This window comes from Microtus ochrogaster, chromosome 1, assembly GCF_000317375.1.
Source record: "Microtus ochrogaster isolate Prairie Vole_2 chromosome 1, MicOch1.0, whole genome shotgun sequence".
NCBI lineage: Eukaryota > Metazoa > Chordata > Mammalia > Rodentia > Cricetidae > Microtus > Microtus ochrogaster.
The window spans coordinates 13,460,647-13,485,509 of NC_022009.1; the positions used below are offsets into that span (position 1 = coordinate 13,460,647).

At 40.9% G+C, this 24,863-nt stretch overlaps 1 protein-coding gene across 3 annotated transcripts in view; it reads right to left on the minus strand.

Moving 5' to 3' along the window:
• The window catches only part of Ppp2r5e (protein phosphatase 2 regulatory subunit B'epsilon), a 143,179-nt gene that overhangs the window by 25,593 nt on the left and 92,723 nt on the right, over nt 1–24,863 (minus strand). For all 3 annotated transcript variants that reach the window (XM_005343216.3, XM_005343215.3, XM_013346141.2), the window contains 2 exons: nt 19,663–19,764; nt 11,205–11,297 (listed from right to left, as the gene is read on the minus strand). In XM_005343216.3, coding sequence (XP_005343273.1) covers nt 11,205–11,297; nt 19,663–19,764 — 195 coding nt within the window. The remainder of the gene's footprint in view (nt 1–11,204; nt 11,298–19,662; nt 19,765–24,863) is intronic.

The window sequence follows — 24,863 nt, forward strand, 5'->3', positions numbered from 1 at the left end:
GGGTGGGTGGGTGGGTAAAAATTACAGTTGTAAAGAAGTGTTTGCTCTGCCCTTCTCCATATAAAGTAGCAGTTTTGAGAACACCAGAAATGTTTGAGAAATCCATGTGTAATGGTGCAGGCTTATTAATTTCAACACTCGGGAGGTAAGTAATCCACATATAGAAAAGCAGAGTGGGGTGAGGGTGATTTAGATGCACACAAGATGCTGCTGATTCTGAAGGCCTGAATTTGATCTGGTCGAAGTAAGGAACTGACTCCTGCAGCTGTCTTCTGACAGCTGTGCACCTCACATGTGTACAAGCAAACCAAAATAATAAGTGTTTTCTATACATTACCTTAGAGAAAATGTTCAAGTAGATAATGAATAAAATGGGTATTCTAATGTCTTCATCTGAAGTGACACAGTGCTATAATTCAAGCCCCATGTTTCTGGCTGTGTTGGCAATAGCTATCCTAAAATGAAAAACCGAATCCCTGAGAACTTCGCCTGGACCGTGCAATGCACACAGAAAAAACAGTCGCCTGGGGACAGGACTCTGGGAGCAGCTCAGAAGTACTTGCCTAGGTCTGGGTTCAATCCCCAGCAGGGAAGCAGGGAGTTCATGAATCTAACTGCTATATTGACTTGAGGTGACTATCAGCAGCCACCACTAGAAGGCATAGCATAGACAAGCCATCACAAGGTTACACGCTGGCCTCAGCGTAGAGCACCTCTGACTTCAAGGCCCAATGGGTTTCAGTCACTCAAGTATGACACTCCCCAAATCACATTCTCCTCCTAATGTTACTCATTCTGTCCAAAAGAGAAAAGCACGTCATCATCCCCTTGATTGAAGAAAATCTTGTGATTACATTTTAATACAACCGATTTGATCTTGATCAGCATTTGAACACAGAGCCTGCTTTATTGAATAAGGTACTAGGACATACGTAGGGGATGGCTACATAGCTCACGGGGGGGGGGGGGGGCAGAGTCAACAGGGATGGACGGGGAGTGCTCCTTTTCGGAAAAGCATTAAGAATTTCAAAAGAAAGTAATCTGAGCTCTCAGAGACAGCTCACCTGCAGATGCAGTTTGCCCAGGAAGCTGCCCTGCAGGCAGCAGCTAGAGCAGCAAGTCTTAAGCCCTTTAAAATACAGGTGAACATATACTTTTGTTGTATGATAGGGCCTCTCTTGGGTATATTCCCAAGAGTGGTATTGCTGGGTCCAGGGGTAGGTTGATCCCAAATTTCCTGAGAAACCGCCACACTGCTTTCCAGAGTGGTTGCACAAGTTTGCATTCCCACCAGCAATGGATGAGTGTACCCCTTTCTCCACAACCTCTCCAGCAAAGGCTATCATTGGTGTTTTTGATTTTAGCCATTCTGACAGGTGTAAGATGGTATCTTAAAGTTGTCTTGATTTGCATTTCCCTGATCGCTAAGGAAGTTGAGCATGACCTTAAGTGTCTTTTGGCCATTTGAACTTCTTCTGTTGAGAATTCTCTGTTCAGCTCAGTGCCCCATTTTATAATTGGGTTGAAATCAGGAGCAGAAGGAGATGGAGCACGAGCAAGGAACTCAGGACAGTGAAGGGTGCACCCACACACTGAGACAATGGGGATGTTCTATCGGGAACCCACTAAGGCCAGCTGGCCCAGGTCTGAAAAAGCCTGGGATAAAACAGGACTTGCTGAACATAGCGGACAATGAGGACTACTGAGAACTCAAGAACAATGGCAATGGGTTTTTGATCCTACTGCACGTACTGGCTTTGGGGGAGCCTAGGCAGTTTGGATGCTCACCTTACTAGACCTGGATGGAGGTGGGCGGTCCTTGGACTTCCCACAGGTCAGGGAACCCTGATTGCTCTTCAAGCTGATGAGGGAGGGGGACTTGATCGGGGGAGGGGGAGGGAAATGGGAGGCGGTGGCGGGGAGGAGGCAGAAATCTTTAATAAATAAATAAATAAAATAAAAAATCCCCCCCCCCAAAATAAAATACAGGTGAAAAGATATTGTGCTAGGGCTGGAGGGGTGGCTTAGCAAGTAAGAGTATATAATGCTCTTCCAAGGGACCAGGGTTCAAGTCCAGCACCCACAACTACAGCTCACCATCTGTAATTCCAGTTCCCAGAAGGACCCAAAGGCTCTGCTCTACTCAGGCACTTCACACACATGTCATACCCACACACAGATACATAATTAAAAATACAAATGTACATTTAAGAGCTAATTTTATTATTATTGTTGTATGTTATGATGGGAAGGAGAGGTACATGCCACAGGGTATTTCTGTGAGGGTCAGAGGACAATTCTGTACAGACAGGCCTGGTGACAAGCCTCACTGACCCTTTTACAGGTTCTGAGCTAATGCTGGAATGAAGATGACGCAGGAAGGGAGTGTCTCACTGTCAGCTGGTGACAGCTAACAACACCCCTGGCAAAAATAGATTTTCTAAAGTCCTATTTGCTGTAGATTCTGGGAGATAAATGTAAACATTGTGACATATCCAGGGAACTGGTTTGGAAAATATCTTTGTATTGGAGTGGATACAATAAGGCCTTGAATAAGGCCTCATGGAACTCACTTCAGGCGAGAAGTTAAAAGTCATTCACAGCTTGCTTTGGGCCATGCCCAATTTTATCTTGAGGTTTTAAATATACAATATCAAAGGTCACTTTTGAGGCCAAACTTAATGATTTGCATAATTTGCATGCTAATTATGTCTAAATATAACTGCAAATGTAAAGTACAAATTACTAAACAGCCATCTCCAGCAGTAGCTATGTTATAGGATACTTGACTTTTGTGTCTCTTAGCAACCATAGACTGTTTCAGATTTAGAGAGCGGTTGAAGGCAATCTTAGAAACACGTTACTAAAGAGCCAGTGATTCACCCGATGAAACAATCCAAGGTTGGCAATCAGTCTGCTTCTAAAAGGGGGGGCAAGGGCAGCGGCAGTTGGAAGAAAACATTTCCCAAGACCCCTTAAGCAGATGAAAATGATCTTTATTGAGAACTAATGTCGTTCCATAGCTGAGGCAGGCTGGGAGCTTATATAAATCTGAAAGCAACTCTGCCATACACACGGAATACTACGCAGTAGCCATCTTTGACAAAGATGTAGATGAGTACAGTTAAAAAAAATGATAAAGGTTCTGTAAATCTTTTTCATAAAATCACCATGTTGCTCAAGTAGGGCAGTCAAACATTTCCTGGATGAGTAACAAGGCCCTTGATGAAAACTTTCAAAACCCTGCAACAAAACTCAACGACACAGGTTGTTCTGTCTGGAAATCCACTCATAATCCAGACCTCCAGCTTCTCTTTATAAATCCAAGGAGCCAGGACATGTGCCTGGCTCACTATCTGGTCCAGACGACACAGGCTAGAGGGAGTGGACTGCAGAGGGGTCAGTGCACTCTGCCATCGTGCCCACACTGCCTCTCTGTAAACATCTAAGCAGGCTAACCCAACTCTTCCATTCCTGATCCTAACACACATTCAGATACAACACTGGTTAGAAAAAAAATATATCAGTTGGCAATGTTGAAATGACAAAGAATTTAGAGACATAAGAAAACACAGATGACATCTGAAAGAAGATAGACTAAAAACCATCTAAGCCATAGGGTACCCAAGAATTTTATAGTAAAAGTCAGGTGTCAAATAATTATAACATGCTAGAAAAATGCAGGCTAATAACATAACTTCACACCTAAAGCCACTAAAGAAAACACAATATAAAAGGGCTCTCAAAACAAAGTTGATCCTAAATTAAAATACTAGTAGCATATAAGCAGTGTTTACTACCTTCTTGGGACTGTCCTGAGCAGTTGTACAACATTTGCTCAGTCATCCTGACAACATTATACAACATACTGTGTCTCTTTGATATCTCCTTTCCAGATGAGGAAACGGATGGACAGAGCAGTTGTATAACTTGTCTAAGGTCATACAACGAAAACTGGCAAAGCACACTTGGTGACGTGTGCATGTATTCCCGTCAGGAGGCAAAGGCAGGAAGGTGGTCACACATTTGAGGCCAGCATGGTCTACATGGCAAATTCCAGGCCAGCCAGGGTGACACAGTGAGACTCTATTCTAAAACAAATAACAAGTAAGACTGAACTCAAATCAGCCTCCACACTTGACAACCAATCCACTTTGTTTCTTGATAAAAAAGCCCTTGAGACACCACAGAAAGCAAGCTCAGATTTTAAGAGGCATACCCACATGCTGAAAGGAAGGAAAAAAAAAACAATGAATATTCATCATAAAAGGGCAGAATCCTACAAAAATATAGTCTCAGGAAGGCTGATACACAAGTAAGCAGAGGTTTATGAAAAATGCAAAGCAAAAAAAAAAAAAGAAAAATGCAAAGCAAAGTAAGAATGCACTTGCAGCAGAAACCTCTTTCTGAAGGTTATGGTATATACAATTCTTCTAAATGCAAAACCAGCTAGGTAAGTCACAGAGTGGGAAGACAGTCACACCCACCCCACAATTACCAACAATCTGGTCTATTTCCTTCCAAAACTGTTAGTGCATAACGCTATAGTTAACAGTGCCCCCCACCCAACGCATATTTTGGAAACTTGCTCCCCAATACCACAGAGGTAGAACCATCTGGGAGGAGCTGAGATAGCAACAGTACCCATGAGTGGAGTCACACAATGATACACATGTTGTCTGGGAAGGGCCCAGCTCTCACCCTTTACCTTCCACCCTTGCCATGTGAGAACACAGACAGATGCTTGCCAGATGTCAGCACATGGATTTTTGAACTGCCCAATCTCCAGATTTGTGAAAAGCAAATTTCTGCTCTTTAAAATTTATCCAGTCTCTGTAGTAATAAGAGCGGTGGGCTGTGTCCCGCCACCCAGCTAGCTTTACCCGAAATAATTACACGGACACTGTATTCTTTTAAACACTGCTTGGCCCTTTAGCTCTAGCCCTTACTGGCTAATTCTGATATCCCGATCAACCCATCTCTAATAATCTGTGAGCACCGGTCTTACCAGGAAGATTCTAGCCTACGTCCATCCTGGGTGGGAGCTTCATCGCGTGTACCTCAGAGAGCAGAGCTCTCACGTCCGCCCTGGAGATGGGAGCAGGTCGTCTCTGCTCCAGAGCGCAGAGCTGTCAAGTCTGAGCTCACTTCCTCTTCCTCCCAGCATTCTGCTCTGTACTCCTCCCACCTACGTTTTAACCTATGAGGGCCAGCCAAGCAGTTTCTTTATTTTTTTAACCAATGACCTTCCTCCATCAAATCTCAGATAAGGCAGTTTCTGTCTCAACCACATATCTGCTCTCAATTTTACACCATGATCCAAAAATAGTAAATAGAAAATTCCAGAAATAATTCCTAAGTTTTAAATAGCCATTCTGAGGGATTATCATAAGAAAGCTTCAGCGTCCCACTGCCTCTGACCCCAAACGTGAATCACTCTTTATCCACGGAGGGTCACTCAGTGGCCATCATCACTCTATCGCAGTGCTTGCATACAGGGGTCAATGCTGTCTGTGGCTTCAAGCATTCACTGGGGAGCTTGAAGTACAACACGTACATAAATGAGAGAGGTCCTGCAGAGGCACACCAATGCACTAAGACAAAAACCAGACATGCCTTTCCCCTAAAATAACAGAGAAGACTTACAAACTATGGGATACTATAACATGCATGCACCATTTCAAAACATATCCTGTGTGCCACTGCTCACATTCTTTTTACTAACTAATGAATATTCTGCTATGTGAAAGTCTATAGTTTTTTCAACCAACTCCTGATGAAGACCTATTAAGTTTTTTTCTAATGGTGTAATCATCGACAATGGAGCATTCAGTATCTCTGTAGACACATCTGGTTGTGTCTGATGGAACTGCTGGGTCAACACTTGTCAGAATACTATTTCCTCCAGAGCTGGACCATTTTAATGACCAGATGCTGTGTAGGAGGTCCTTCTGTTTGTGTGTTGTTTTCATTGGTTAATGAATAAAGAAACTGCCTTGGCCTAGTTGATAGGGCAGAACTTAGGTAGGCGGGGTTTTTGTGTTGCTTTCATTGGTTAATGAATAAAGAAACTGCCTTGGCCTAGTTGATAGGGCAGAACTTAGGTAGGCAGGGAAGACAGAACTGAATGCTGGAAGAAAGAAAGGTGGAGTTGGGGAGAGACACCATGGAGCCACCAGAGACAGATATGCCGAATCTTTCCCGGTAAGCCACTGCCATGTGGCAATACACAGATTAATAGAAATGGATTAAACTGAGATGTAAGAGTTAGCCAATAAGAAGTTAGAGCTAATGGGCCAAGCAGTGTTTTAATTAATACATTTGATGTGTGGTTATTTCAGGGCTAAGCTAAACAAGTGGGCCTCTCATGTAACAAGATGCCATGTGTATCTGTCTGTCAACTCAGTGGCACTTATCTTCTGATGGATTAAGCTTACTCAGAAGACTCCCCTCCATCTTCTGCTGTATTTCCTTCTCCTGTCCCAACACCATGGTTTAAATTAATATACCTTAATAAATTATCTCTTTTTCTTGCAGTCCTAAGAACTATTTATTATCTAAAGCATCCTATTGGTGGACATTGGTATACCATGAACCATGAAGTTTTTAATTGAAAAAAAATAGAATTTTAATTAGGACTATGCTAGCCAGACAAGGCAGTGAACACCTCTAATCCCAGCACTCAGGAGGCAGACTTAAGTGGATCTCTGAGTTTGAGGCCAGCTTCGGCTACAAAATGAATTCTAGCATGATAGCAAATTTATTACCACCTAGGAATATATTGCATTCCAACATTCATTCAAGCCTGCTTTTTATAACTGTACTGTAAGTTTCACACAGATTTAAAATTTTGTTTCAAATTGGGATACAGCTTAGTAGTGAAACATATGCTTAGCCAATGTGAGGTCTTGTGTTAAATTCACAGCACTAAAAGAATATTCAAAAGGTTTGAATATTCAAAAGGTTCATTCTAATATTAAGTTAATATTAGAATCAAACATACATTGTGATATGAAAAGGGTCTGAAAGGATATTTCATAACAATGTGATTTCCCAGATGGAACCAGCAAGTGACCTGTACAAGTCATTCCATAGCAAGCCCACTTGTGACATAACACAAGAAGACACTAAGTCTCAGAGGCATCAACAATGTGTTTACATTGAAGGTAAGAACTCACTGTATCCAGACTTCCAAATGAACAAAGCAGATAAAGCAAAAGCATTTGGGTTGTGTCTCTATTTTGCCTTCTACTGTCCTGCTCTTCCTGCAATCTACACGGTGAATGAGCAGACTAGAGCTTAGGAATCAGATATCAACACTTGCTGGCAGTCACACCGCAAGTACAAAGAAGAGCCCATTCTCAGCTCTTATGGCATGGTACACTTATGGCCCACTACAGCACAGTAAAGCATCCTTATTTTGTCTTTTGTATTCACTTAAGGGAAGAGAGCTAGGGAAAGAAAAAGAATTACATTTAATTGCAACAGTAAACACGTTTAAATCTTGTGGCTGGAATAAATTTTAGCTTAGTAAGTTTCCTGTTGAAACCACCAAAACATTTTGAGATCATAAAGCATCTACAGAAAATAAAAGGTTTACAGATTCAGCGCAATGCCCATCAAAATCCCAGGAAAATTATTCAAAGACCTCAAAAGAATGGTACTCAACTTCATTTGGAAAAGCAAAAAACCCAAGATAGCCAAAACATTCCTGTACAATAAAAGAACTTCTGGAGGCATCACAATCCCTGACTTCAAACTCTACTACAGAGCTACAGTACTGAAAACATCCTGGTATTATCCTGGCATAAGAATAGACAGGAGGACCAATGGAACCAAACAGAAGACCTGAATATCAATCCACACATCTTCGAATACCTGATCTTTGATAAAGAAGCAAAAAATATCAAATGGAAAAAAGAAAGCTTATTTAACAAGTGGTGCTGGCATAACTGGATATCAACATGTAGAAAAATGAAAATAGACCCATATCTATCACCATGACCAAAACTCAAGTCCAAATAGACCAAAGACCTCAACACAAAGCCAGCCACACTGAACCTTATAGAAGAGAAAGTGGGAAGTACACTTGAACACATTGGCACAGGGAACTACTTCCTAAATAGAACCCCAGCAGCACAGACACTGAGAGAAATGATTAATAAATGGGACCTCCTAAAACTGAAATGCATCTGTAAAGCAAAGGATATGGTCAACAAGACAAAACGACAGCCTACAGAATGTGAAAAGATCTTCACTAACCCCACATCAAACAGCGGTTTAATCTCCAAAATACACAAAGAACTCAAGAAATTGGACACCAAAAGATCACATAATCCAATAAAAAAAAATGGAGTACAGACCTAAACAGAGAACTCTCAACAGAGGGATCTAAAATGGCTGAAAGACACTTAAGGAAATGTTCAACATCCTTAGTCATCAGAGAAATGCAAGTCAAAACAACTCTGAGATTCCATCTTACACCTGTAAGAATGGCCAAGATCAAAAACACTGATGACAACTTATGCTGGAGAGGTTGTGGGGAAAAGGGAACACTTCTCCATTACTGGTGGGAATGCAAGCTGGTAGAGCCCTTTGGATGTCAGTGTGGCGATTTCTCAGAAAATTAGGAAACAACCTTCCTCAAGACCCAGCAATACCACTTTTGGGTATACATCCAAAGGATGCTCAATCGTGCAACAAGGACATGTGCTCAACTATGTTCATAGCAGCTTTGTTTGTCATAGCCAGAACCTGAAAACAACCTAAATGCCCCTTGACCGAAGAATGGATAAGGAAAATGTGGTACATTTACACAAAAAAGTACTACACAGCAGAAAAAAAAAATAACGATAGCTTGAATTTTGCAGGAAAATGGATGGAGCTAGAAAACATTATTTTGAGTGAGGTAACCCAAACATAGAAAGACAATTATCACATGTACTCACTCATAGGTGCGTTTTAAACATAAAGCAAAGAAAGCCAGCCTACAAACCACAATCACAGAGAACTTAGACAACAATGCAGACACTAAGAGAGACTTACATAGATCTAATCTACATGGGAAGTAGAAAGTATAAAAAGACAAGATCTCCTGAGTAAATTGGGAGCATGGGTACCTTGGGGGAAGGCTGAAGGGGGAAGGGGAGAGGCAGGGAAGGGAGCAAAGAAAAATGTAGAGCTCAATAAATTATCAATAAAAAATGTATTAAAAACTTCAACTATTTTCCTTTACTTTCAATGATAATTCTTTAAATTTTGGTACACTGATGTTACCTGGGACCTTACAAAAAAAGAAAGAAAGAAAGAAAGAAAGAAAGAAAGAAAGAAAGAAAGAAAGAAAGAAAGAAAGAAAGAAAGGAAGAAAAGGTTTGCTCAAAGAAAATATACAAGGAAAATATTATTTTGTTTTTTGAAAAAGAAGATGAGGATATTTTAATGTCTTAAGATACAAGCCACAGAAAGGCTAGGTGTAGTCTGGGTATTGGATCAAAAGGCAGGGAGAGAGGAGGGTGGAGAAAAGCCCTGAATTTGAATCAGAAGTGGGAAGCATGGTCAAATGAGGGTCAGGCAAGGCACAGCAAAGCAAGAGGGGCAGGGCTGGGATGGGGCATTAGAGGGAGCTCCTCAGCCCCAAAGGCTGGTAAGTATTATGTAGCCTAGCAGGGCCCAAGGTAGGAACAAACCACACAGAAGGACAGCTCAGAAACAGGTCTAGAGGGGAAAGCATCAGGAAGCCAGCTGTGCAGTCAGCAGACTGGAGAAAAAGCAAGGAGGCGCCATGGAGCCAACAGAGGAGAAAGACAAACTGCCAGTTGGAACCTTGCCGGTAGGCCACAGACTTCATAGTTAAATATAAAATAATGCAAATGGGTTAATTCTAGATGTAAGAGCTTGCTAGCTTGCTATCAATATGCTTAGGTGATTGGCCAAGCAGTGATTTAATTAATACAGTTTCTGTGTGGTTACTTCGAGTCTGGGCAGCTGGGAACAAACAAGCAGCCTCCTACACTGGTGGGAGACAGGTATTTTCTTCCCTGTCAGAAGAGAGGCAGTCCGTACACCACACTTCTCCAGTGTCATCCACTGGAGAACACAACAGGAGCAAGGAGGTGTTTCCCAAAACTTCAGTCTCAGCAAAGCGCCCCAAACCCCAGGCAGAAAGGAAGATATGCTCAACAGTTTCCAGATGTGAAATAAGGAATCAGAAAAGTAGGTTCTCTAAGGTGCCCCAGATGAGACAGGCTGGAATTAATCCCTGCAGGGAAATTTTAAAGAGTTAAATTGAGCTATTTCCCAGTTATAGTCATAAATAGTTATAAATATTGTAATATTTCTATTACCTGTGCTCTGCACCCCAGCTCACCTACTCACTTTCAATAGATATAGATATAGTCTAAAGTGTTTTGTTCTTAAAAACCTTTTCTAGACAGTAAGTTTTAAAGCAACATAAAGATTCATACACTGGGCCTGCAAGATGACTTAGCAGTAAAGGTACTGATTGCCCAGACTGATGAACTGAGTTTTTAATTTATAGAACCCACAAAACTAAGGGGGAGAAATGACTCCAGAGGGGTTGTCCTTTGACTCCTCTACTAGAGCTGTGACACACACACACACACCCGTTGAAGCCACACGTCCACAAAATAAATAATGCTTTTGTTTCTTTGGGTTTTATTTTTGTTTGTTTTTTGTTTTTGTTTGTTTGTTTGTTTGTTTGTTTGTTTGTTTGTTTTTCAAGACAGGGTTTCTCTAAGCAGCTCTGGCTGTCCTGAACTCACCCTGTAGACCAGGCTGGCCTTGAACTCAGAGAGATCCACCAGTCTCTGCCTCCCAAATAGTGGGATTAAAGAAATGCACCACAACCACCACACCACAACCACAGCCATAAATATAAATTTTAGAAATTGTACAAACCAGTCATATAAATAAAATTCTTCTTTAATTAAACTTTTAAGAAAGCAACTTAGGAAGACTTAGGAATGGGTATTCCTGGTGTTTAGTATGGAGGTAAATTCTACCACAAATAATTTTTTAAAGGCATTGTTATTTTTAATGGGCAAGAGCAGAAACTACTTCATATAATTAAGAGGCAAAATAACAACCACCAGGAAGATTGTTGTTGTTTCTAACAGTATCTGAGAAAATGAAGTAAAGTGTTGGTAAATAAATTACATGCATACAACTACAAAAAAAATGCTTACCTGTAATACAAATTTCTGATCTATGTATTTTTTGGCAATGCTGGGTTGAAATTCTTGGCTTTCCAAAAATCGTATGAAAAATTCATATACAAGCTGTAACAAAAATATCATAGTTAACTTCAAATTAGAATTCATTTAGAACATTAAAATCTAGAAGAAGCACATTACACTGAAGCTAACAGGGCTAAGGGAATTAAGTTTAACTATCAATCCACAAGTCGTGCTGGCCTGGCCTGTGATACAGTTAGTATTGTATAGGGTTTTGCTTTATATGTTTTTTGTTTGTTTTGGTTTGGGTTTTGGCTTTTTAAGACAGGGTTTCTCTGTGTATCCTTGGTTGTCCTGGAACACACTGAGTAGACCAGGCTGGCCTTTAACTCACAGAGATCTTTCTGCCTGCTTCTGCCTCCCGAGTGCTGGGATTAAAAAAGTGCTGGGATTAAACGCATGTGCCGCCTCGCCTAGTTTAATGTTATAATTTTTAACTTTTAAAATTAAAAGCAAAAAATACAGTCAAAGCAAATAAAAATCCATATTCTCACCTTTTATAGAGAATCCCACTGTTCACAGTTTGTCATCTCTCGCCCCAACCCCAACCTGCAGGTAGGCAGGAAGGTAGTTCAGTCCTTCCACTGTGTGGTCCCAGGACAGAACGCAAGTCAACTTGATGGCAAGAACAACTTGACCTGCTGAGCTATTTTGTCAGTCCACTGCTAGCTTATGTACACTCCCTCTCTAAAACATGTATCTATACTATATATAAATCTTTGCATATTTTGATGAAGCTACCTTTATCATTTAAATGGTACATTATGAATAATCTGTGCCAGTATTCAAAACATCATTTTCAGTAAGTAAGTCATTTCTAATAATTTGAATTCCACTGTTCATAATTAAGCAATCACCTATGCTCAGGTATTTAAGTAGTTTCTATAGGGTTTCTTTAGCAAAGCACTCCACAATTTGAATTATACAGAACATACACTTCTTCAATTACTTCATGAGTTAATATTTTTAAAAGTGGACTTGTCAAGATCAAAAGACACCCAAACATTCCAGATTGTTCATAATCACTGCCAGATTTTCCTTAAGAAAGTATATATCATCTTACACTCTTCTAAGCAATGTCTGTGTCACTCAGTATCTTCATTTGGAAACAACATAGTCACATGTGCAGGGGCAACCTCAAATAACTGTTCTGATAAACAGTGCAGGATCAATATTTATTTTTTTTGTTTGTATAATAAACTATGTTAAAGGCCACACCAGACTAGACAGCAGCATTACTGACCCAAAACTCTTAAGAGAGGAACCCTGGGCTAGAAGCCCAGCTATACCCCTTACTAACTGTATAACCTAGACGTGTTCATTCTTTTAAATTCTGTTTCTTTCATTTTTCAATGGAGATGATAGTAATATTAAATGTAATGCTACATGCAAAACCTTCTGTACATGACAAACATAATCTCCATCATTTGCCAAAAACAACATTTGTGGTTTTTCCTTTCACACTTAAAATGACAGACACACCCAAAAGCTTTATGAGATAAATGTGTGCATATGTGTGAACATTTAATTTAGATGTGTTTCACGTGTGGATAAGGAAACACTGAGAAATTGTTAAATATGTTTCATTTCATTCTGCAATAAAACTCATTACATGTTAACATAAGAATATATATATAATTTTAAAATTGTAAAGAAAAGAACTTAATTAGGTGTTCTGACACACGCCTGAATTCCCAGAACTGTGAGAATGGGGCGGGAGGGCTGTGAGTTTAAGGCTAAGCTGTCTACTTAGGAAAACACTGGCCTGAGAAAATAAGATAAATAAGGCATTGCATTGGTTATGTTTTCGGTAAAACTCTTAAATATCCAGTATATTAGAAGATTTACATATTCTTGACTATTCAATCTGTGATTTATTGAAATATACTTTTAAAAAACTTAAGGTCGGGAAAAGAGTATTTTAGCGTCTTCTCTCAGAATCAGAGATATTCTTCCTTAATGAAAATATCAAAACTCAACAACTATCTGTCATTTCTGAAACTTGAGTTGTAGTTTAGCTTACAAGTTAAGAGTACATATCCTTCAGCTGGACGGTGGTGGCGCACACCTTTAATCCCAGCACTCGGGAGGCAGAGGCAGTCGGATCTCTGTGAGTTCGAGGCCAGCATGGTCTACAGAGCTAGTTCCAGGACAGGAACCAAAAAAGCTACAGAGAAACCCTGTCTCGAAAAATCAAAAAAAAAAAAAAAAAAAAAAAGAGTACATATCCTTCAAGCAAGAACTGACGCATATCAGGCTGTGTGGCCACCTATATCTCCAGTCTCAGAAGGCAAAGATGAGGGTATCATCAGAGCAACCTGGCTAGTGTACCATTGAGCTCTAGGTGCGATGCCTCAAAGGATAAGGCTAAAGAACAATGGAGAACAATTAATTCCTGATATTACCCTTCAAAAGCCATGTGCACTACACACACACACACACACACACCATAAAAAGTAGAAAAAAATGGGTTGCAATGCAGAATCTGAAATGATACCAATAAACTATCCAACAGTCTGGATGGACCTTGATTGTGTGTGTTCCTAACACAGGTCATTTTCCAGGGAGGAATTATTGGCTCACTGGCTCATGTAGACTTTTCAAATATTGATGAATCCTATTTCACAGTGTCTTTGTTTTTTTTTTTTTTAAGATCACATTTTTATTCCCTCCCAAGAACAGTCTTTAAATTTTGGCATGCTGAAAAGCTCACTATGGGGGGCTGGAGAGATGGCTCAGAGGTTAAGAGCGCAGGCTGCTCTTCCAGAGGTCCTGAATTTAATTCTCAGCAACCACATGGTGGCTCACAACCATCTGTAATGAGATCTGGAGCCCTCCATGCCAGAACACTGTATGTTTAACAAATAAATCTTTTTTTTAAAAAAAAAAAGAAAATCTCACTATGTCACGTAGGTCTACTATAAGACAGATGCTATATAATGGATGCTGGCTTTCCAAAGTTCAAACACTAAGTTATGTTTCTAGTATTCAGATTCTATCAGCAGCAAGAATTATTATCAATTGGGCTTCCTTGTTTTAGGGAAATATCTGCCAAAAGCCTAACCTTAATAACCAGCTTGTTGTTCTGTAAAGCACAAATGATGCTTCATGGAAAAGCAGCTAATACAGCCTGCTATTCACGCGGTCGCACAGCATCCTTCCACAGGCTCACCACTGTACCGCCGCATGCAGTAATATCATCTATGCATACTTCTCATCACCATGCAGAAAATTTGTAAATGGATGCTCAAGGGCCACAATGTAAAAGAATGAGTCACTTTTGATGTTCTTCAAACACTCTTAAGTGAAATGGCCTTCTTTAAGTCTCAAGAGCAGACAGGAAATAAAACAGTACTTGACCAGTTGGACACTTGGCTTCATTTATGCTAAGTCAGCAGCATTTTAAACATCACCATTGGCCCACCACGGTGGCATACACCTTTAATCCTGGTACTCAAGAGAAAAGCAGACAGTTCTGTGAATTCTGGGCCAGCCTGGTCTACATAATGAATTCTAGGATAGACAGAGCTACATAGTGCAACCCTAACCACCTGTTTTTATAATGAATAGTTCAAACAGTGCAGTAACCAATAAATGCAGGGAAAGGACAATACCATAGAACTGTGGTCAAAGAATGAACAGTGATCTGTGAATGGCTTAGTGAGGAAAGGTGCTTGGTGCCAAAACTAATGAGCCGTGTTCAAGTCTCAGAACCCAGATGGTAAAAAGAGAGAGAAGCAGCTCCCACAAGGTGTCCTCTGACACCCCCCAAACACATACTCATGTGTGTGTGTCCATGCGCTTACACACAAATAATAAATGTAACTAAAAGCTTTTATTAAAAAGTGATGTGAATGTTGTATAAATTCGAGGGGGGGGAGTCTTCTCCAGTGATGTGGGGGTGTTGTAGTCACAATATGGTTTGAATTTTTACTCCTCACACAACTGTTCTTTTCAAAACACTCATTTTTGAACTCTTGATTTTACATAGAGAATTCCAGACTCACTCAAACCACCCTTGCCCTGAATCCTTCTCCCAGGCCTCTCTTGGCCATCAGCCTTTCAACCAGGGTCAAGTGACTTGGTGGAAACATTTCAGACACATTTAGAGATAAGCAAAAACTGAACCTCACAATCAAAACTCTCTCTAGAGTTTCTTAAGGGAAAAACTAGGGGTACGAGGATAAATTATTATTTGAGGTCTCGTAAGAAAGGTCCATGAGCAAAAAGTTAACATTCTTGGCATCAAGTCTCACAAGAAGGCACTGAAAACCATCCTTAATTATAAACAGGTCCTACAAAATTGTATTCTACTGGGAAGGCAGATCTAATCTCAGAAAACACACACAAACAATGACCATGGCAACTATGTCATACTAGCTTAAAATACACCAATAGAAATACTAGAAAAAAATTAAATAACATGCATACACGTAAACCTCTGAGATATTTGATCAAATACCACATGAACTTGATATTCTGCTGTCTATTTCAGTAATTCTGTGGCTGTCCACAAATTTAAAACAGTTCTGTAGAACAGACAGTCAGTCAGCTGGACTGTAATAGCCAACTGCAAACTAACCAATCATGTCATTTCCTTACTATTACCCTCCAACAGTCACACTCTGCTCTCCTAAAATGTGGTCCAGAAGAGGAAGCATGTGGTGAACTATGGAATTCACAAAAGTGGAAAGATTTAACACCATACTATGCTTTGGTCAGAAAAGAATCAGATGTTATAATAATTTAAAGGTTAACTATTAGACAGGTGTAGTGGTACACAACTCCAATACTCAGGACACAGAGGCAGGAGGATGGCCAGTCAGAGGCAGTCTGGGCTACATAGTGAGCAAGGCCAGTCAAAACTTCCTAGGAAGACCACATTAAAAACAAAACAAAACAAAAACAAAATCAAAGGCAGAGGATGTTGACCAAACAGAACTACCTAGCATATAACAAAACTCGGGGCTCATCCCTAGCACTTCAAGGATAACAAGTCAGACAAAACATGGAATTTACTGAGATATGATCATGACATCAATAATCTATTTGAAGAGAAAGAGATTTGCTGTTTTAATTTTAAATAAATAAATTTTATTTATTTATTGTGAGGTGCATGCGTGTGTGCGCACATGTGCTCTGTATATGGAAGTCAAGAGTCATTTCTCGCCTTCCATTGTAAGTTCCAGGACCAAACTTGGATTCCCAGATAGGTGCAGCATGCACTTTCTCACTCAGCCAACTTTCCAGGCTGAAGAGATTCCCTGAATGATCTCGTCAGTTACAGCCACCCACTTGAGAAATGGAAAGTTAGCTAATATGTGCAGTAAGGCTAACCAAAGGAAACCTACGACTCTTGATACAAGCCTGGAGCCTGCACTAGGATGTCACAAAGTGGCAGAGAATGAGGCCAAGCAGGCACTCTGACCTCACCTGTATATCTTTTGACAAGCTCATATCGCCTTGTGTAGCCCTGAACATGTTATATAGCTGAGGATGATCTTGAGCCTGACTGCCCAGCCTCTCTCTCCCATGAGCTGGAATCGGAGGCATGTGCCACCATATCTGCTGCTTCTTTCACTGGATCCAACCTTAATCAGACATGCTTCCCTCAGAGCGAAGAAAGAACCGGTAGGATTATAGGCTTGAACAATATGTCAGCACACATAAAGCTAGTCCATTTTGTAAACATTTCTGACTTTGTATCTAAAATTGCAAAAGTCTCATTGTCAGTCTTCAGCATTGCTACAGCTTCATATGAACCAGTAAGTCAGTGAAGCTAGGATGTGGTATACACATTAAAGCAGTAGCTTAAGAAATCAATTTGGCCTTCTATTTTATATCATTAAGTACACTTTTATTTGCAAGCTCTTTATAATGAAGTTTTAATATTTTTTTAAGTTCAGGAAGATAAACTGAAATAAGTCCATGTTGGATTTTAGGGGAAACTGATGTCTAAGAGAGTGCTGGAAATGCTTTGCAAAGGGCAAGGGAATCCTAGTCCTTCGCAGTCTGCAGGCCACAAGATGTAGTACATTCTTAGAGAGACTAGCTTTTTAATTATTTTTCTCTCAGACTAAAAGTCAGTCCAATTGGCATCAAGCATCAAAAATTGCTGGAAGCAAAGACATGTATTTTGAGATCTGCACTTTGTTTACAGTCATCTTAAGCTTACAAGTTAAGAAAAATATTTACCTCTATCCTCTCTGCAGGGTCTAGGAAACCAACCTGGCATCTTATCTCCTAGCAGAGACCTGCAGGCACCAGGCTCCGGAATCTATTAGCATTTTTCTTTGTTAGTCAACAATCACAGACTCTCAGAATTTTCTTTTTAGGGATGTCTTCAGACCTGAATTCCAGCAGACCTGAGTTTCCTGGCACCCTTTACTCCCCCCTGACACCCTTCCCTTCCCCCCTTTGCCCATTCGCTATATAACAGCTTCTGATAATAATAAATGGGACGGCTTGATCAGAAATCCTGTCTTGCCGTCATTTCTCGTGTCTCTTGTCCTTTCATTCCTCTCCCCTAGGTTTATCAGGGACCACCGTTCATATCCCGCTGGCCAGGATAGATGGCGCCCAACAAGCATCAAGAATAAGATGTGACAACCGGTTGTGGTGGCACTCGCTTTAATGAAAGCACTGAGGAGGCAGAGGCAGGAGGCTCTCGAGGGCAGCCTGGTCTACAGAGTAAGTTCCAGGAGAGCCATGACTACAGAGAAACCCCGTCTCGGAAAAGAAAATAAGACACGACATTTCCTTCAGTGGTGTAGCCACTGATAAGTTGCCCTTGTCCCACTAAAAAACCCCTGACCTATGCTCATGTAAGCAACCCTAATTCAACGCAGCATGTTTATTAAAAAAAAAAAATTAATCCACAGTGGCACATGCACATCCCAGCACTCGAGAGGCAGAGACTAGCAGATCTGTGGGCTACAAGACCTTGTTTCAAAAACAAAACAAACAAACAAACAAAAAAAAAAGGAAGGGAGGGAGGGAGGGAGGGAGGGAGGGAGGGAGACCACAGACCTGTTAAAAAGAAAAGTTTCAGTGACAGAGGAGGGAATAAGAGGATGAGGAAGTTCATTATGCTCATGCAAGAAGTCATTAAAGAATTCTTTTAAAAAAGAATAAAACATGATAAAAATTCTACCATTCAAAGGGCTCTGTTCTGTTCTTTTTCCAATTTTGTAGATATACGTATGCAAAGCACATTAGGCTTACAGATCTTAGAGCACAGATAATCAATCCACCAGGCAGCTAAAGAAACATCTAACCTAAGAAATCAAATAGTGTTTAAACTAACGTAATTTGCCCAACATTGGCACCTCTAACAGGACCACACAGTATTACAAGCCTGAGGACATGTTGGGAAAAAAAAAAAAAGCCCTGGAAAGAGAACTGTAACCAGGAAAAACAGCCCACAGTGTACCCGTAGCAACCTATTGGTACCAAGTGGCAAATCAGTCTCTAGAGTGGGAAGAGTATAGACTGTTAGATCTCTCTGGGCCTTTTCAACTCACCCCTCGAAATGTCAGTGAATAAACAGGCACAAAGACACAGGGGCTTCTCCCAGGGGCGAAGATGGACAAGGCTACATCCTTTGTCTTCCACCCTCCCTTCCTTCCTGTTATTATCAAACTCAGTGGAAAGATGGCTTTAGGAAGTCAACAGAGTCAAGCTTCTGTTTTCTTCTTTTGAGGAATATTGTGCTCAAGAAAGGGCAAAAGGAAACAAGGAGCTGAAAAGTGTCAGCTAAAGTGTAAGTACACAAAGTAGGAGGCTGCCATTAGCCTACAAAAGGCTCTGGTGGTCCAAAACAGACCTTCACCACAGCTTCTTCTGTTGTCTCTGACACCACTAGAAAGGAAAGGAAACCCACTCACTGTTATCGCAAAGACAAGGCATACAAGTGTCTCCGCATCTACTGCTAAAAATGAGGTAAGTATCCCACGACCTAGTCATATCCAGCTAATACTAATATGAAAACAGTTTTGTTCTTAACTGAAATACCAGTGGACGGGGTCACAGAAAGACTCTGAAAAGGACCTGCGGCTAGACCTGCCAACGTCACGGTGCAAAAGTACTTACTGCACTAAAGCCCACTGTTCCCTTCTTCTAGCATGCTAATTATCAAGCACAAGCAACACAAAAGCCCCAGCACTCAGGAGGCAGAGGCAGGCAGATTCTGAGTTTGAGGCCAGCCTGATTTACAGAGCTAGTTCCAGAACAGTCAGGGATTCACAGGGAAACCCTGTCTCGAAATATTAAAAAAGAAAGAAACACAAATAGCAGTTTTTCAGTTTGCCACTATGTCTTCTAATTTGGTCTCTTCCTTCAAGGAATCCCCATGCTAATAGGGGAAGTTAATGGAGTTTTCTTTCATAACATAAATGAAAAGCCAAAGTACCTGTAAGTGGGGCCACGATGCCTCGAGGGTAGGTTCATCTTCTTCTGGGTCGAATTCATTGCTGTCACTAGGAGGGAGAGTTCTGAATATATTGCAAGATACCTAAAAATAAACAAGCAGCAATCAGCTCCAAGTACCTTTGGCAGGTGCTCTGGGGACACAGTGCACATGGGAATGCCACAGAACTGAAAATAAGAACCTCTTTCCACAGGCTCCAGGCTGGAACCACCTCAAGGCAAAGCTGGAAGGCCCCAAGGTGACACCCTGCATTCTCACTGCTGTCCCGACCCCTACAAGTGGACAAGTCCCACCAGCGCTGATGATTGTTTACTTACCAGTCAAGTGTGTCTCTAACTAGTCCACTACACTAACACACAAATAAGTACTAATGGCTGGTGAGCACTTTCTCTTCCTCACTCACAATCTACAATTCACCATTTATACGTTTATTGTTACCTCATAATGAAATTTCTGCCATTTGCACAGACCCCCGCCCCCCAAAAAAGGAATCAGGAAAGAAATTTAAGAACCTTCCTAATAGCCTTTTAAATCACACCTAATCTTGCCTAAAAGGTTTACAAATTACTATGGAAGTCCAGGATACACTATATCTGTGTCTAAATCTGGATGAACATAGCATTTCTTTGCCACAGGCAACATCCAAATTAAATACTTACTGTAAGTAGAAAAGTGTTGAACTGAGGATGAAGACAACTCAATATCTCTACTACTACATAGGATTGTTATTATTATTATTACATTATTATTATTACTACTACTACTACAGGATTCTCATCACAAAATGCTTATTTCTGAAATGCTTTATTAATGCTATTCTGATGGTCCCTTTTTCATTTCCATGCTGTCTCTCCTCCTCCATACTCACCTTACATGAGTAATGTGTAATCAAATACATTCTCTGACCTGAAGACTAAAACAAGGAACAATGGAGACATGTAGAGAATGGGAAAAAGGAAAGGTGACAGCACTCCAGAAGCCTTACAGGGCTTTCTACACAGGGGGCAAATGCTGACCTGTAAGGAGCTGCTTCTGTTTCTGTTGTTTTGTTTCCCTAGATAACGCTAGCTGGCCTTAAACTCAAGAGATCTACCAGCCTGCCTCTGCCTCCAGAGTACTTAAATTACCCTGGATTTAAGTGCTACACCTGATTGATGTGCTGATTTGAACACAGAGGAAGAAAGGCTTTTAGAAGACCCATAAGGTGAGTGTATTTATTCATTCAAACACCTATTAGTAACTATAATACACACACACACACACACACACACACACACACTCTCTCTCTCTGTCCTAAGCACTGGGGAAATAATAATAAACAAAGAATAGAAAAAGTTAAAAGTCCACTCATTCCTTCAGGAAAATTTTATTTCACTTAGAGTTGTAAGTAATATCCCCACTGCCCAGTTATGAACACTAAGCTCAGGTGGGTAAGCTATGAAAATTTTATTTCAGTTAGAGTTGTAAGTAATATCCCCACTGCCCAGTTATCAACACTAAGCTCAGGTGGGTAAGCTATGAAAAAGTGACTGAATTTTATTGGAAGTACAAGAGGAAGTCATTAATGGATTGTATACAGAGAAGTCACATGACTTGGTTTTTTAAAAAATCAGTCTCATAGCTTCAGAGAGTTTAAGTAGTATAAAAATGACAGAGATAGCTCAAACTAGAGGGTGTCAGAAAAAAAGAGGCTGGCTATGTATGTGGACTGACAGAAACGATAGCTCACTGGTTAAGAGAACTACTGCTCTGTCAGAGGATCCAGGTTCGATTCCCAGCACTCAAGTGCTGGTTCACACTCACCACTAGCTCCAGTTCCAGGGGATCTAACATCCTCTTCTGAACTTCACAGGCACCAGGCATGTACACAAAAATACATACAGGCAACACCCCCATACATAAAATGAAATAAATCTTTAAGCAAAGGATGAGTTTCCCCAAAATGAAGAGTGGGCAAAACAAGAAGTGTTTTTGTTTTGTTTGCTTGTTCTGGTAGAAATACTTGGGGGTGTTAAAGGCATTAAGACAGACAAACCTAGACTTGTGAAGCAGACAGTTCGGGACTGGAGACACGTGAGAACTTGTGTATATGGATACTTAATGCCATGGCATTACTGGATCACTTTGGGAAGGGCTGTGCACCCCAACATTTAAAAACAAAGTAGACCAAAAAGTGCACAATGAAAGCAGGGGTGAACGAGAGGTTGTGGGGAGGTCTCTGAGCTAAAAGAGGAAACTAAAGAGTAAGAAGCAGGCAAAAGCAGTGAATACCATTCAGAGGGTGGAAAAGATGTGCCCAAAGCAGACATGGCAGCCAAGAAGCATAGCCAAGAAGCATACGCTATGACAGTTCCAATAACCCCTGGGAGCAGAAGAACTCGGCTCCTAGTGGCAGTCAGTGCCCAGCAGAGGAGCAATGGAAGCTAGGATGTCAAGGTCTCCCCAGGGCTCTAGAAGGTACACTGACAATATTTTGTACACGAATGACAGGGGGAAATATCAGAGTACATATTTTTGTTATATAAAACTTTCTCTTCTCGCAATTATGAAATTGTGTACTTAAGAAGAAACTAATGGCTTTTCAAACACCTAGCCACCAAGATGTCTCTTCAGTTGGCCAGCCATATTCCAATTCACAAAATCCTTTATCCAATTTGAAATCACATTTTTATCTGAATAAGTCATTCATACTTAAAATGACTTTGGGGAGATGTTTGATAACTTTACCATTCATCAGTTGGCTCTCATCAGTGTTGGCTGTCTTCATGGCTAGTCTACAGAATACTCGAGTAGACCCTAGAACTAACTTGTGTGTGGCCTGGGACATGCCAGCTCTCTTAAGCGCCGACCACCTGCTGCAGCAGCCATCTGTTTTCTGATCTGTCTCATGTCTCAGCCCAGCCATAAGAACTAAAAACCTTGCAATACACTTGTGTTCCTAATACCTCCAAGGTATTCAATAAGCATTTGCGCAAAAAAAAAAGTTTAGATGTATTTATAAAGCTACAGATTACAGTTTTACTTTAACCATATTTCAATTTAAGTTTTCCAGGTGCAGGTTCTTCAGAAGAACACATATGACAGAGCGGTGTTCAAAGCCTCTGGTTTGGTCAGTTTCATCTACCACTACATCAAGAGAACAGCAAAGTGAAGCCGTTTCTTCCGTGTTTCACTAGTCTACTGCTACACTTTCTCCACAGCCTGAGTAAAGAGCTCTCCAGCAAAGAGAAAGAGGGGCAGTGAATGGCCAAGGCTTTGGTCCAGCCTGGAACACAGTATATATAAACAAGACGGCATGGCCTCTAAGAAACTAATCTAAGACTAGGCTGAAAGGGCTACATAAAGCTTTCATTTGCAACATTCTCTAAAGTATAAAATTGGGGATTAACTTTCTGTTCAGTTAATTAGAAACATCCATCGATTCCAGGAATAGTGTGAAACTTAAATACTGTGGCTATAGAGAAACAGTAAAATAGAAAGGAAAAGGTTGCTAATAAGAATTTAGTTGCATTATCACTACAAAGCACATTGCACAGCACCTCATGTTAACAGACTGTATACCACTGTAGTGCCAAGAATGGAAACATCCAGAGTTGAAAAACAAAGCCTCAGGTCCTACGTGAATGACTTAAGGACTGGACGAGTTTAAGTGTAAAGTTGAGTTCCACACCACTGACCATGAAGTCAAATTATTACTGGAATGGGGAGTAGAGGTCACCTTCATAGCACTTGATTTATCTGGACCAGTTTTTATGGGGGGCCTAATATGGAAAAAGGGCCCCTCATAGCTCCCACCCCAACAAGGTGAAAGTCCCCTACTCTAGATTGTAAACTTGCTTCCATTAAAGCATTCATAACCACTGGCAGTGACTCCTGACAGTCCAGCTGACAGTCACCACATGTGCACACAAGTAGATCCTAACCACAAGCAACCACCCAGATGATGCTCAACCACACAAAAGATCTATAATGCGCTTGTGTGGCTAGATGAAAATATTCTTATTTCCAAAGTTAAAAACCAAACCCTCTCTATTTAAATATATGAGATACTTGAGGCACTAGTAAGCTTTCTATTTTATTAATTCAGGAATAAATTATCAAAAATGAACAAGAAAACTTTCAAAGTATATTAGGGAACTGGAAAGCTGCTAAGTGGTTTAGAGTACTTGTTGCTCTTTGCAGAGGGTCTGGGTTTGACTCCCAGCATCCACACGGTGGCTCACAACCATCCATAACTCCGATTCTGTAGGTTCTAACCTCTTCTGACCTCTTCAAGCTCCAGGAATGCATGTGGTACATATACATAAATGCAGGCAAAACACACATGAAATAAGCAAATCAAAGTATACTAGGTTTTCTCAGCTATTTTATTTTAATTTATACCGGTATTAGTATAAAGCAAAAGTATAAAACACAAATCTCTGAGGAAGTCTAACTCATCTTCATCCCAAAGACATAATAAACATTGAATATTATAATCCAACTAAAGACTTGAAAACCCTGGCCTGGCCTGACCTCCAAAGAGTAGCCATGAAGACACAAGAGCAAGACTAAGGAATGGAAGGAAGCTGGGTAAAAGCCTGTACAGCCCTCCGAAAGGGAGAAACAAAGGCCAGAGACTGAATTCAGGGCTTGTAAAACCCTCAGTCAAACCATTAGCAATTCTTATCCAGACTCTTCCCTTTACAGTATGCAGACTGAGTGGACTGAGCATAGAGGTCTTCGAATAGTGTCTAGGGCACATCACAGACAGCCTCGTCGACCACACTCCCAAGGATGGCTTTTCTTCCCCTTTCCCAATGACAGTTTTCACATTTGGTACTACCTCACCTCCCCACCCCACCTGTTCACCATCGAGCTCCTTCTTTGGTTCTTGGCCTACCAGTGCCATGCCAAGCACTCACACACCAGCGTCCCTGCCTGAAGTCCCCACTCCTGGCTCAGATCCTTGGCATTTCCAAGCCTCTCCACTCTAATGTTGCTTCCTTAAATCCCTTGTTTGCTCTTCTACTCACATTTTGAGCCCCTCAAGGACTCCTTAGCAGTTTCTCAGTGCTTGGCACCTAACAAATAGAAATAACTAGGCTTAGCCGGGCGGAGGTGGCGCACGCCTTTAATCCCAGCACTCGGGAGGCAGAGGCAGGCGGATCTCTGTGAGATCGAGGCCAGCCTGGTCTACAAGA